The following is an 11891-nucleotide window of genomic DNA, read 5'->3' as shown; positions in this document are numbered from 1 at the left end:
AGCACCGATTCCCATGCACTTGACCTCCACCGTGACCCTCTGCAGGCCTCCATCCTCCGCCTTCCCGTTCACAAAGCCAGTCTGGAACAGGACCTAACCTTGATGCCCCATCTGTTCCGCCCTGGTTCCCGGGGTCCTCGCCCCACCTTTGGCCCCCAGCCCAGGCCTCTCAGACGCCGGGGATCAGGCCAGGAAAGCCCCTCGGGAAACCCCCCGGGAGCCACGGAGGAGGGGGCGGAGAAGCAGGTTTGCAGAGGCGGGAAGCCGCGGGATGCTGCTATTTAAACCGTTTCCTCGAGGGGAGCAGAAGAGGGGACAGCATGGAGCAGGGCCTCGCCCTCCTGCTGGCCCTCTCCCTGGGGCTCCTCCAGCCAGGGCACGGTGAGCAGGGAGGGGATGGGGAAGGGAGGGACTGAGGGAGGGGGAAGGGGGAGGGTGGGGACTGGGGCCGCCCTCCGACCCCACAGTCCTGGACCTAGGTGGAGGTCTGGCAGCAGCGAGACCTGCGCAGGGCTAAGAGCTGCGTCCCCGCAGGTCAGCCCCTGCACGTGGAGCCCCCGGAGCCCGTGGTGGCCATGGCCGTGGGCGCGTCGCTGCAGCTCACCTGCAGCCTGGCCTGCGCGCGCGGGGCGGCCAGAGTGCGGTGGCGCGGCCTGGACATCGGCCTGGGCGCGGTGCTGTCGGAGGCAGGCAGCAGCGTGCTCTCGGTGCACAACGCCTCGATGTCGGCAGCCGGCACGCGCGTGTGCGAGGGCTCTTGCGGGGACCGTCGCTTCCAGCGCACCGTGCGACTCCTGGTGTACGGTGAGGCTTCGCCCTCTCCCCCAGGCCCATCTTTAAACCATTGCTCTGACGCCCCCGCTCCACCCAGACCCTCATCTGACTCCTCTGAGCCCTTCCCATCCTACTCAGCAGGGGTGTGGTCAGTGCCCAGTTTCGGCCTCCCCACAGTCCCCCACATCTGGCCCAGCCTTGACCTGTGGGCTCCTCAGCCCTGAGCAGGCACCCCCTCTGCCCACAGCCTTCCCGGACCAGCTGGCTGTATCCCCAGCGACTCTGGTGCCTGGAAGGAACCAGGAGGTGGCCTGCACTGCCCATAGCGTCTCCCCAGCTGGCCCTGACACACTGTCCTTCTCCCTCCTCCTGGGAAACAGAGAGCTGGAGGGTGTCCAGGCCCTAGGTAGAGAGGAGGAGGAGGAGGAGGACCCCCAGCAGACAGAGGACCTGCTGTTCCGGGTGACAGAGCGCTGGCTGCTGCCCCCCCTGGGGACTCCTGCCCCACCCACCCTCCACTGCCAGGCCACCATGCGGCTCCCTGGCTTGGAGCTGAGCCACCGCCGGGCCCTTCCAGGTGAGCCTCCTGGGTCCTGGCATCCCCAAGGCCCACCCCTCTCCAGCCTGGACAGCAACATTCATCCACCTGGGTGTCTCTCGGCTGCTGGGAGCTGTTCACACAGTCTGTCCTGGGATCCGTCTTTAGTCTGTTACCCTTTGGCCACCAGAGAGAATCATTAATTCAACAGATACAGCTCCTGCCCTGTGCCAGCCTCAGGATCCATCCCTGCTCTGCCCACGTCCCTCCATGTTCGTCAGGGTCAAAGCTCAGGTCCACCCTCCCCAGGCAGAACTGGCCACACTGCCCTCCACACCCCTTGCTCCTCTGCTCCAGCCATGGTCCTCCTCACGTTCCTCCAACACAACAGTGAAGCTCATTGCAGCCTCAGGGCCTTTGCACAGGCTGTGCCCTGTGCCCAGAATACCTTTCCAGACTGGTCCCAGCTCCTCCTCACCTTAAACAGATCTTTGTCCAAGGTGACCATAGTGAGGCTCCCCAGCTACCCACCCCCACAGGCACACAGGCGCTCCTTCTCCTGTGCCTTGTATTTCTCCACCACATTTTTAACACCTGACATCCTAGGCATTTTTTTCCCATTATCTGTCCCCACCATTGGCATTGCCAAGGGACATCTGTCTCATCCACAGTGACATCCTCGCAGCCACAACAGGAGCACAGGCAATGCCCTGTCTCTAGGGTGAATCCTACACACATCTCCAAGCCCCAGAAACATCCCTAGGGGAGCTCGGTGCACTCTCCACCTGGTACCCCTGACTCCCTCGTGCCCCTGGGTCCTGGTTTCTAACCCAGAGCTCCGAAATGGAGTAGAAGCCAGAGGCCATATGAAGGGGGCACACAGAGATTGTTTTTATTTGGGGGGGGATACTGGGGATTGAACTCGGGGGCACTCCACCACTGAGCCACACCCAGCCCTATTTTGTATTTTATTTAGAGACAGAGTCTTGCTGAGCTGCTTAGTGCCTCGCTTTTTCCTGAGGCTGGCTTTGAACTCATGATCCTCCTGCCTCAGCCTCCCAAGCTGCCAGGATTACAGACATGTGCCACTGTGCCTGGCGGTTTTTGGATTTTGATACCAAGAATAGAAACCCAGAAGCACTTAACCACTGAGCCACATCCCCAGCCCTTTTTTAATTTTTTTTTAATTTTGAGACAGGGTCTCTCAAAGTTGCTGAGGCTGGATTTGAACCTGCCTCAGCTCCCGAACTGCTGGGATTACTGGGGTGAGACATGGTGCCTGGCTACAGGAATGTTCTCTAGATCCTACCAGGTCCCAGCCTCAGTCCACACCCTGTCCCCATGCCTATTCCATGTTAAAGGTGTCCTGCGTACATGTGCCCTCCCTACTCTCTGCTGCAGCCCAAGGGGGTGGGGTGACCCTCGCCCCTTTTACACTTGAGAAAACCGAGGCACGTGGAGCGGCAGCAGCTCAGGGCGGGTCTGCCAGGAGTGGGACAGCTCGCAAGGTCCAGCCCAGAGGGAGCAGTGGGTGGTCCCGAGGGGGAGATGAGGCTCGGGAAGTAAGAAGAAACGGTCACTCTGTTTCCAGTCTTGCACAGCCAGACCTCGCTGGAGTACCCAGACCCAACCTCATCAGAGCCCCCCACCACCACCTCCCCACAGGCCACCCCCCAGCAGGGCTCCACCGGCACCCCCAGGACTAACAGCTCCACTAGGACTTGCCGCCCAGAGATCCACTGGTCTCTGGAGCCTGCCCTGGATGGAGAGGTCAGCTGGGAGCTGCTGTGTGAGGCGGCCTGTGGCCCTGGCATGACCGTGCACTGGACCCTGGCTCCTGGGGGCCTGGCAGCCTACAAGAGGAGGGAGGCAGGGGCTCAGGCATGGCTGAGCCTGCCTCCAGACGGCTCCAGAACCGAGGGCTTCTTCCAGTGTCGCCTGGACCCGGGTGGCCAAGTGGTCAGCCTCTATGTGCCCATCCAGAAGTTGATCCCCAAAACCTGTGAGTTCTGATGCCCGGGAAGGAGCTGGGAGGGGCAGAGTCTCTGGATCAAAACTTTAGGTGAGAAACTGCAGTGCCAGGCTCTGTCCAGGGGCTTCCCCTGGCTGCAGCTTCCAGGCTGAGGCCAGGGGGGGCCACTGTGCTCCAGGCCCTGGGTCCCACCCCTGTGGAGAATTAAAAAGCAAAAACGAGTGTGATGAGTGTATTTCCAGGGGCCCAAGATGTTCCAAACCTTATCATCTCAATGCATGAAGATAAGAGTGCGAATCTAGTATTTCACGGACGTTTTTTTAGCTGTAGTTGGACACAGACCCTGATGCCTGGGTCTCTGTGCGGGGCTGAGGGTGGAACCCAGGGCCTCACGTGCTGGGCGGGCGCCCTGCCGCGGAGCCACCCCCCAGCCCCTGCTTTTCTTTCTAGCGCTCTGCATTTCCACACAGTCCCGAGGCAGGGTACAGGTCAGCGCTAGCCCGCCGCTGGGAACCCACGGGGACCTGAGGGGCACGAGGCCTGCGCTGGCGCTCCTGACAGCCCTCCCTCTTCCAGCTCCCGACCCGCCCGCCGCCCTGTGGACTGGCAGCCTGGTGCTGGGGCTGCTTCTGATGCCGCCCCTCGCCTACCGCCTGTGGAGACGCTGTCGACCCCCGCCCACCACCGCCGCCCGCCGGCCCGTCTCTCTGCGGCTCCTGCCGGTGCGCCACTAAGCGGGCGGCGCCGCCTCTCCCGGCACCGGCCGCCCTGGGCGGGAGAGGGCCGACCCTGCCCCCCACACTGGTGGTCAGTTCACCGCAAGCCCCCTCCCCAGCTGGCTGAGCTACCCGCCCTGGGCCCACCTCCCACCCCCCACCCCCCACCCGCGGCCCGGAGCTGAAGAATAAAGGCCACTTGGTCTAACCGCTGGTGACTGCTCTGGTGCGGCGGGCCTGGCGCCACCCCGTGGTCCCCACAGCGGGCTGACCCCAAAGAGAAGCGCGCCTCTGGGCGGAGCGCTGGAAGCCGTGCTGCCGGGGCGGGGCGAGGCCCAGGGGAGCTTGACCAGAGAACCTGCCAAGTCCTTGATGGGGGTAGCCTGGGCAGATAGGACAGGGGCTTATCGAGGGAAATCGCACGACTTGAGAGGCTGGAGGTGGGGGCGGGGAAGCGACTGGAAACGAGGTCAGCTGGCCAAGAGCCTGAGATGCCAGGCGGGGGAGGAGGGACCCTGGCCAGAGTGCACAGGAGCCACCGCAGTGCTGAAAGCCACAACGGACGCGGTCAGGAAGAGTCACGGCCCAGGTCCGCGACTTGTGAGCAGGCTGCTAGCTCGGGTAGGAGCGTGGACCTCCAACACAACTGGAGGATGTCCGAGGTGGGGTCCCCCACAAGGCGTGCTCTACTAAGACCGAGACAGGCCAAAGGCCGGGAGGAGCTCAGCCCGAGCCCAAAGCTTTCGACAAACTCAGAAAAGGATCTGGGGTGGACGCTCAGTCCTGGAGTCAGGGAGCGTCCATACTGGCGCCCGACAGGTTGGACTTTGCTGGTATCCAAGGAGAACGGTTGCTAGGAGACCATGCTAATGAAGGACTCACCCACTACCAAGATGGCAAGCTACACGGCTTCATGCCAGAAACCAAGCCCTTGCTAAGCAACTCTTTTAGAATCTGGCACCATTCAGTTTCCGGGCCGAAACCAGACCAACTCGATACACGCAGAGAGAAGCAAAAGGAGAATACCAACTAGGACCCAAGGATAAGGGTTACCAGCCCCTTTTATTTCCCGGAGTCTCGCAAAGGGTTCGGGCGCCCTCTGCCCCTAACCAAGATGGCCGCCCAGGAAACTCGGGGCACGTGGGACATGGCGGCGCTTCCGGTCCCAGTGCCCTCAGTGAAGATGGCGGCAGTGGAGAAGCGGCGGCCGGCGGTAGCACCGGCGGCCAGTTTCACGGACAACGGCCGGCCGTCAGTGTCCCGGGCGCAAGCGGCCGCCGAGAATGAGGAGGACTTCCTGCGGCAGGTCGGCGTGACCGAGATGCTGCGCGCGGCCCTGCTAAAGGTTCTGGAGGCGCGGCCCGAGGAGCCCATCGCCTTTCTGGCGCACTACTTCGAGAACATGGGCCTGCGCTCTCCGGCAAGCGGCGGCGCCGGAGAACCCCCGGGACAGCTCCTGCTGCAGCAGCAGCGCCTGGGTCGCGCGCTGTGGCACCTTCGCCTGGCTCACCATTCACAGAGGTGCGGGCGGGGCGGCGGCGGTCAGACTACAGTTCCCGGCCTATGGCGGGGCGCGGGGCACTCTGGGAGTTGTAGTTCGCGGCCTCCTGGCCGAGCCCGGTGGGCTTGTGTGGCGCTATATTTCCGGGCGCGGAGTTTGCTGGGAGTTGTAGTCCTCGCCTCCTGGGCGGGGTGGAGCGGCTACTTCGCCCTCAATGCCGGCTGCGGGCTGGTGCACGTTTCTGCTGCAGCTGGGGGCTTTCTAGGTCGGAGGGTACCGTATCCCTTAAGCCAGAAACGAATAACTGGACCTGGAGATTGGCTAAAGCCGAGCGTGGCCCGCGGGAGGAAAACCTGGAGTGGGTCGAGCCGGCGAGCCGGGGCTACTGGTCTGTGTCCGGGATGGGACGGTCCTGAACTCCCAAGGTGGCCGCAGACTGGGAACTGCCTAACACGCAGCATCAGCCCTGGGCGACCGTCTGGGGCTGGTGGGCCGGTGTTTGGGGGCACCCAGAAGCAGAGGCTGAGGCGGGCATTGCGTGACGGCTTAGGAGTGGCGTGCCAGAACGCAGGGCGCCTCGGTCCACCCCACGGTGATTCCGGCGCCCCTCCGGGCAGCCCTGCCCGAGCCTGAAGCTGGGAGTCTGAGCGCAGCTGGACGGGGGTGGGGGGCTGGGAAGAGGAGCAGGTGGGCAGGAGGCCGAGTGATGGGAGTGGAGGGGAGGAGGACCGGCTCCTGGGCATGAGGAGCCCACAGCGGGAAGGTGGGTGGACTGCCTGAGACAGGGCTGGGACCGGGCCGGGGTTAACCGGGGGACTTGAGAAGGCCTCCGGAGAGAAGAGCCGAGCCCGCGGAAAGGGTGGGAAGGCGAAGCCGAGATGAAGAGCCAGGAGAAGTGGCCTCAAGGAGGAGATTCATCAGTGGCAGGGCTCCTCTGTGGCGGCGCAGGTCAGCACAGCTGTCACAGGTGTTTATGTTCATCTCCTAGGGCTGGTGGGCATGGCGGCACACGTCTGTGATCCCATCAGCTCTGGAGGCTGAGGCAGGAGAGTCATGGGTTCAAAGCCAGCCTGAGCAAGTTAGTGAGGCTCCAAACAATTTAGCAAGACCCAGACTCAACATTTTAAAAAGGGCTGGGATGTGGCTCACGGTTGTGTGCCCCTCAGTTCAATCCCTGGTACAAAAAAATAACCTAGGGCTACTGTTAAAAATTACCATAAATTTAGTAACTTAAAACAGAAATTGATTTTCTCAATTGTTGAGGTGGCCCGAAGTCTGAAACCACGGTGTCATCAGGCCCATGTTCTCTTCAGAGGGTCTAGGGGAGGTCTTTCCTGCCTCTTCCAGCTTGGTGGCTGCTCTAGTCTGTAGTGCACCTTGGTTGTGACTAAACTCCATCCCCCTGGCCTCCCGTCTACTTTGTAAATACACTAGGTGTTGGGTTACAGCCCGTCCTTCTCCAGCATGACCTCATCTTGGGAAGTGCATCTGCCAAGGACCTGTTCTCAACCAAGGCCCTACCTGAGGTTCTGGATGACACGATATCCCTGTCCCCCAGAATGGAAGTGTCACAGCTGTTGGCTGGAGTTCAGTCAGAGTGGCAGGGGCACAGGAAGCAGATAGTGGGTGCTTGTGGCAGATAGGAAGGCCCTGGGGTCACCTGGCTTCCCAGGGACCAGCCAGGAGTGAATGAATAGCCAGGCTCCCAGGCTCCCATGGCGTCCGATCGTGCTCATGGGTCCAGGCCTGCTTCTGTCCTCCCTAAGACACCCCGGCCACTGCCTCCCTTCCTCAGACAGCAGGCAGGAGCTCTTGGCTGGTGGAAAGGAGCAGAAGCCAAGGGCCAGGTAGCTGTATGCTGTCCCCCAGGACTTGAGGCTGAGCTGAAGATGCCAGGTCTGGGAGAAGTCACCTCAGCCCTCTCTGCTGGCCAGCAAGGCCACCTGGAGCACAAGAATGTAGTGGTGTCTGAAGGACAGATGGCTGGCCACCACAGGGCAGAGCCAGGAGTCGGACAGCTCAGCCGATGGGGCCTCCTTGGCTACCTCATTGCTGATGAGAGGGACAGTGTCCCTGAACATGTCACCAGAAAAGTACTCATGGAGGACTGGCTAGTCTTGGCCAGGGCCCAGCCTCAGCCCACTATGGTGGGCACCCTGCACACTGCAGGGTGCAGAGCAGAGTCCCTGGCCTCTACCCACCCGTACCACACACTCCCCCGTTGTGACACACGTGTCTGAAGTGGCTCAGGGTCTCCACTGAGAGCCACTGGTCGAAGTTGAAAATAGTGTTGCTGCTGCTCCCCGAGACGATGTGTTCTCTTCCCCAGCAAGTGCCGGCAAGCTCTGCAGGCTGTCCTGGCTGGCTGCCCAACCTGACCTGCAGAGCAGAGGGGAATGGTGCCGGGCTCTGTGCACCTGTCATCTCTGGGTGGTGCAGCAGGACACCCCTGGGGGAGCGGGGCAGCCTGCAAGGAGGTGCCTCTCCTCCCTTTCTTGCCCCTTCCTGGGTGTCCCCCTGATTCACTGTTACCGTCACACCTCTGTGCTTCCTGGACATGGGGCCAGGATCCTGCTCAAACAGCACCTGAGCCACAGACGGGTGGGACTCCACACACTGGGCACAGCCCCAGGTCTGTGGCGCAGTCTGCTCCATCCTCGCAAGAATCTGAAGTGTAAGGACCAGGCTGGCTCCTCCTAGTGAGGAGGGTGAGGTACTGACAGGAGGACTTGCCCAGGGCACCCTGGAAGGCAGGTGTGGCAGCCGCAGAGCCCTGCCTGCCCATAGTGCCCAGTGGTGCTCCAGGAGCCACAGGGGCCCAGTTCCTGCCCCCCAGCCACCACCCCCAGGGAAAGGAGTCAGTGCAAGAGAGTGAGTGGGGCTGGGCACGTGGCTCCGGCGGTAGGCGCTCACCTGGCAGGCGTGCGGCCTGGGTTCGATCCTCAGCACCACATACAAACAAAGATGTTGTGTCCTCTCAAAACTAAATAAATAAACATTTTTTTAAAAGAGAGAGTGGGTGGGCAGGCAGAGGGCAGGAGACCTGTGCCTGAGGCCTGCAGAGGGAAGCCAGGTGCAGGCTGGATGTGGGGCCAGGACGCCCCTTCACATGCAGGACCAAACCCACACCGGGTGGCTGCAGCTCAGCTGAGGCTGCGGCTGCCCCGGGGAGTTTGTGCCTCCCAGCAGGGAGGGTATAGCTCTGGGTGTTTAGCCCGGAGTGGGCCCTGAGAAGAGTGGGATGGGGCCAGCAGGAAGATAGGTCCTTCAGGGCTGCCCTGTTGCCACTCCCCTCACCCCACTTGCTCAGCCCTGTCATGAGGTCACTGTGCCGTCCCTGCCAGAAGAGCGAGGGCTGGGTGCCTCCAGGGCTGCTGAGAGGCTGTGCCGGTGCACTCAGCATTTGCAGCCTGCACACCACTGAGCGCTCCACAGTGCCAACACAGGGCCGCAGATGGGAGGCTGGGTCTGGCCCCCACTCTGCCTTGGGGCTATCCCTGCAAGCAATCTGCAGGGCATGCCCATTCCTCACCCTGTACCTGGGCGGCAGCACTTGCCAAGCCCCTGCTACACTCATGCTGGGGAGGTGGAATGATGTGCCCCAAGGCATGAGGCCTGTGTCCAGCCGCTTCCTGTTGGGGGTTCTCTTCCTGCTCAGAACCACAGTGTCCCCATACCTCTGGGACCCACAGGATGGCCGCTGTGAGGGCTCTGCTTGTGCAGGCTCACAGGCCTCAGGCTGCTGGTGGGGCATGGAGCACCTGGTGGGCCTGTTCCTGTGAATAGGCATGGGCAGTCACACATGGGGTTTGCCTCTGGGGTTGTAGGAACAAGGCCTCTGACCCACCAGAGCCTGCCCATGAGGGCAGCAGACGGTCCCTGGGCAAATGCCCATGGCTTGCCTGCCAGTCATCCAGCAGAGGGCTGTGCTTGAACAGTGGCAGGCACCTGCCCTGGTGGGAAACGGGACCAAGGAGGAGCTCACAGGGTAAGTTAGGCAGCCACCCCTGGGGAGAGGGGACCTGGGAGAGGCCAGGGATCTGGGCAGGCCAGCATCTGCCCAGGAGGCAGTGGCCACAGCTCCCAACCTTGTCCCGCCTACAGGACAGCCTTCAACAACAATGTCAGCGTGGCCTACGAGTGCCTGAGTGCCGGCGGCCGCAGGAAGAGGCCGGGGCTGGATGGCCGCACCTACAGCGAGCTGCTGAAGCGCATCTGCAGGGATGGAGAGGCCCCAGAGGAGGTGGTGGCCCCACTGCTGCGCAAGATCCAGTGCCGCGACCATGAGGCAGTGCCGCGGGGCGTCTTCCGTGCAGGCATGCTTACCTGCTTTGTGCTGCTGGACTTCGTGGCCCGGGCAGGAGCCCTCTTCCGGCTTCTTGAGGCCCCAGGCCTGGCAGTGGCTGACCGCCGTGTGGGCCAGGCCGTTCTGGACACCCTTGAGGGGGCCCTGGGGGCTGGTGACCACACTGCTGTGCCTGCATGCTACCTGGAGGCCGGCTCGCGTCTGGGACCCGACAGCCTGGCGCTGGCCCTGGACCGTGCAGCGACCGGCCGGAGGCCCAGCTCCCCCATGTCCCGAGAGGAGTTCCTGGAGAAGGCAGCCGCCCTCTTCATCGCCAAGGTCAAGCCAGTGGGCTGAGCCTGCTCCATGGCTGCCCTGCTCCTGGGACAGGCGTGGGACTGGCCCAGGACAGAGCATTCCCACCCCTGCACTAGGACAGGGCCACCAGGACACTGCACCCCCACAGCTGTGCACCCACACTCACAAGCCCTGCTCAGCTGAAATAAAGTCTGTGGAGGCCTGTGTGCATGCACATATGCGCGTGTGTGTGTGCGCGCACGCACGCGCGCGCCAAGTGGGCCCACCACCCAGCCGCCCAGCCAGCCCATTCCTCTGGAGCGTGAGTCTCCTTCCACAGCCCTGCCCACTCCAGTGGCTCCTCTTGGACCTCAGTTTCCCTAGCCACAGCAAAGAGAGCAGCTGGCAGCGACACCGAGGGACGGCAGTGGAATCTCCACCCCTCCTTATCCCTCACTGCCTGGAGGAAACCAAGGGCCAACAAGCTGGGGCCCTCCAGAGTCACATGGTGCCACCTCCACCAGCGGTCCCCCCAGCTCCCTGTAAGCACTTCATGACTTCAGGCATCTCTACCCCACACACCCAGAGCCTGGCCTCCACCTCCCTCCTACCTAGGACTGACAACCCCACTCTGCCTGAGAGGCCTACGCGGTGGGTCTGTTGAATCTGTCTTCTCAGACTGGTGGGTGGCCCCAGCCGCTCCCCAGTCCAAGTTTGGTGTAGGTTGGATGGCGGGTGAGCAGTGTGTCGGGAGTGGTGGCAGCCCGGCTGCCAAGCAGAGCAACATCAGGGTCCTGTTCCCACTCGGGCTCTGGAGGCAGACGGTGATGAAGCCTGTGCTCCCCGCAAACTCCATAGCAGGAGGCTTTGGGGCGATCAGTGCCCCCATGTTAGGGACGGAGCCGCCTGGGCTCAAGCACTTGCAGCCACTTGAACCCCCATCCAAGCAGGGAGGGCAGCCAAGCGTGAGCTCTCAGAGGCCTGGGACGCCCAGAGGCAAGCATGGCTTGCCAGCCCAGGAGACTACCTGGGCCCAGCTTCCTGAGCCAGCCTCCCTGCCATCCAGCCATCTGCAAGAGGGGCCTCGTCCTCAGGAGTGCCCACGTGGATGTGACCTCCAACAGCCCCAGAGCCAAGCACCTCCTAGGTGTCTGCATGGGGACACCCTGGGGCTGCCCCAGGATCCTGGGCATGAGCAGTGGCCCCATGCTTCCTGTCCCACCAGCCCACCCCTCCCCTGCCACCTGGGCACCACTGGCCAAGTGGAGCATTCCAGTGTCCCCTGGCTTCCATGATTGGCTTGGGGCAGGTGTGTGACACAGCATGACACTGTCATCTGGGAACATAGTGCTAGGGCACTGATCTGGGAGCAACTGGTGGGATTCTTCAGCCACCGTGTCACCAGAAGTTGCTGACAGCCCAGCTGCTATTGGCCTCAGTCCCCTCCTGCCCTCTGCCCTAGCCTGTCCCCTCCTGCCCTCTGCCCTAGCCTGTCCCCTCCTGCCCTCTGCCCTAGCCTGTCCCCTCCTGCCCTCTGCCCTAGCCTGTCCCCTCCTGCCCTCTGCCCTAGCCTGTCCCCTCCTGCCCTCTGCCCTAGCCTGTCCCCTCCTGCCCTCTGCCCTAGCCTGTCCCCTCCTGCCCTCTGCCCAGCCTGTCTCCACCTTGCTGTGCAACACAGGACTTCAGACCCACAGGACTCTTACTCACCCCATGCTGGTCCACCCCAGGGTCACCTGCCAGGAGGTGCCTACTTGAGCCCCGGCCACACCTCCCGCTGCTGCCCCTGCTCTCCAGCCCTTGCCTGCTGT

The 11891-nt window shown here is 62.8% G+C and overlaps 2 protein-coding genes across 2 annotated transcripts; both read left to right on the top strand.

Annotated features, from left to right (window-relative positions):
- The first annotated feature begins 315 nt into the window (after window positions 1-315).
- Madcam1 (mucosal vascular addressin cell adhesion molecule 1) lies at window positions 316-4018 on the top strand. Its single transcript, XM_076859296.1, has 5 exons — window positions 316-381; window positions 535-804; window positions 1022-1351; window positions 2904-3314; window positions 3861-4018. Exons 1-5 carry the CDS (start codon window positions 321-323, stop codon window positions 4016-4018), a joined length of 1230 nt encoding a protein of 409 aa, XP_076715411.1. The 5' UTR covers window positions 316-320.
- Window positions 4019-5147: 1129 nt separating this feature from the next.
- On the top strand, window positions 5148-10320 carry Tpgs1 (tubulin polyglutamylase complex subunit 1). Its single transcript, XM_076852767.1, has 2 exons — window positions 5148-5521; window positions 9606-10320. Exons 1-2 carry the CDS (start codon window positions 5148-5150, stop codon window positions 10141-10143), a joined length of 912 nt encoding a protein of 303 aa, XP_076708882.1. The 3' UTR covers window positions 10144-10320.
- Window positions 10321-11891: the final 1571 nt, after the last annotated feature.

This window comes from Callospermophilus lateralis, chromosome 1, assembly GCF_048772815.1.
Source record: "Callospermophilus lateralis isolate mCalLat2 chromosome 1, mCalLat2.hap1, whole genome shotgun sequence".
Classification (NCBI taxonomy): domain Eukaryota; kingdom Metazoa; phylum Chordata; class Mammalia; order Rodentia; family Sciuridae; genus Callospermophilus; species Callospermophilus lateralis.
Note: the sequence above shows the minus strand (reverse complement) of the source record. Positions and strands in the feature narration are given on the sequence as shown.

What these genes read in the sequence shown, in the direction of transcription:
- Madcam1 (XM_076859296.1), top strand. Translation starts at nt 321, where the DNA reads ATGGAGCAGGGCCTCGCCCTCCTGCTGGCCCTCTCCCTGGGGCTCCTC. An exon ending in GCTCCTCCAGCCAGGGCACG is followed by an intron (nt 382 to 534) that starts GTGAGCAGGGAG and finishes GCGTCCCCGCAG; the next exon opens with GTCAGCCCCTGCACGTGGAG. An exon ending in CGTGCGACTCCTGGTGTACG is followed by an intron (nt 805 to 1,021) that starts GTGAGGCTTCGC and finishes CTCTGCCCACAG; the next exon opens with CCTTCCCGGACCAGCTGGCT.
- Tpgs1 (XM_076852767.1), top strand. Translation starts at nt 5,148, where the DNA reads ATGGCGGCGCTTCCGGTCCCAGTGCCCTCAGTGAAGATGGCGGCAGTG. An exon ending in CTGGCTCACCATTCACAGAG is followed by an intron (nt 5,522 to 9,605) that starts GTGCGGGCGGGG and finishes TCCCGCCTACAG; the next exon opens with GACAGCCTTCAACAACAATG.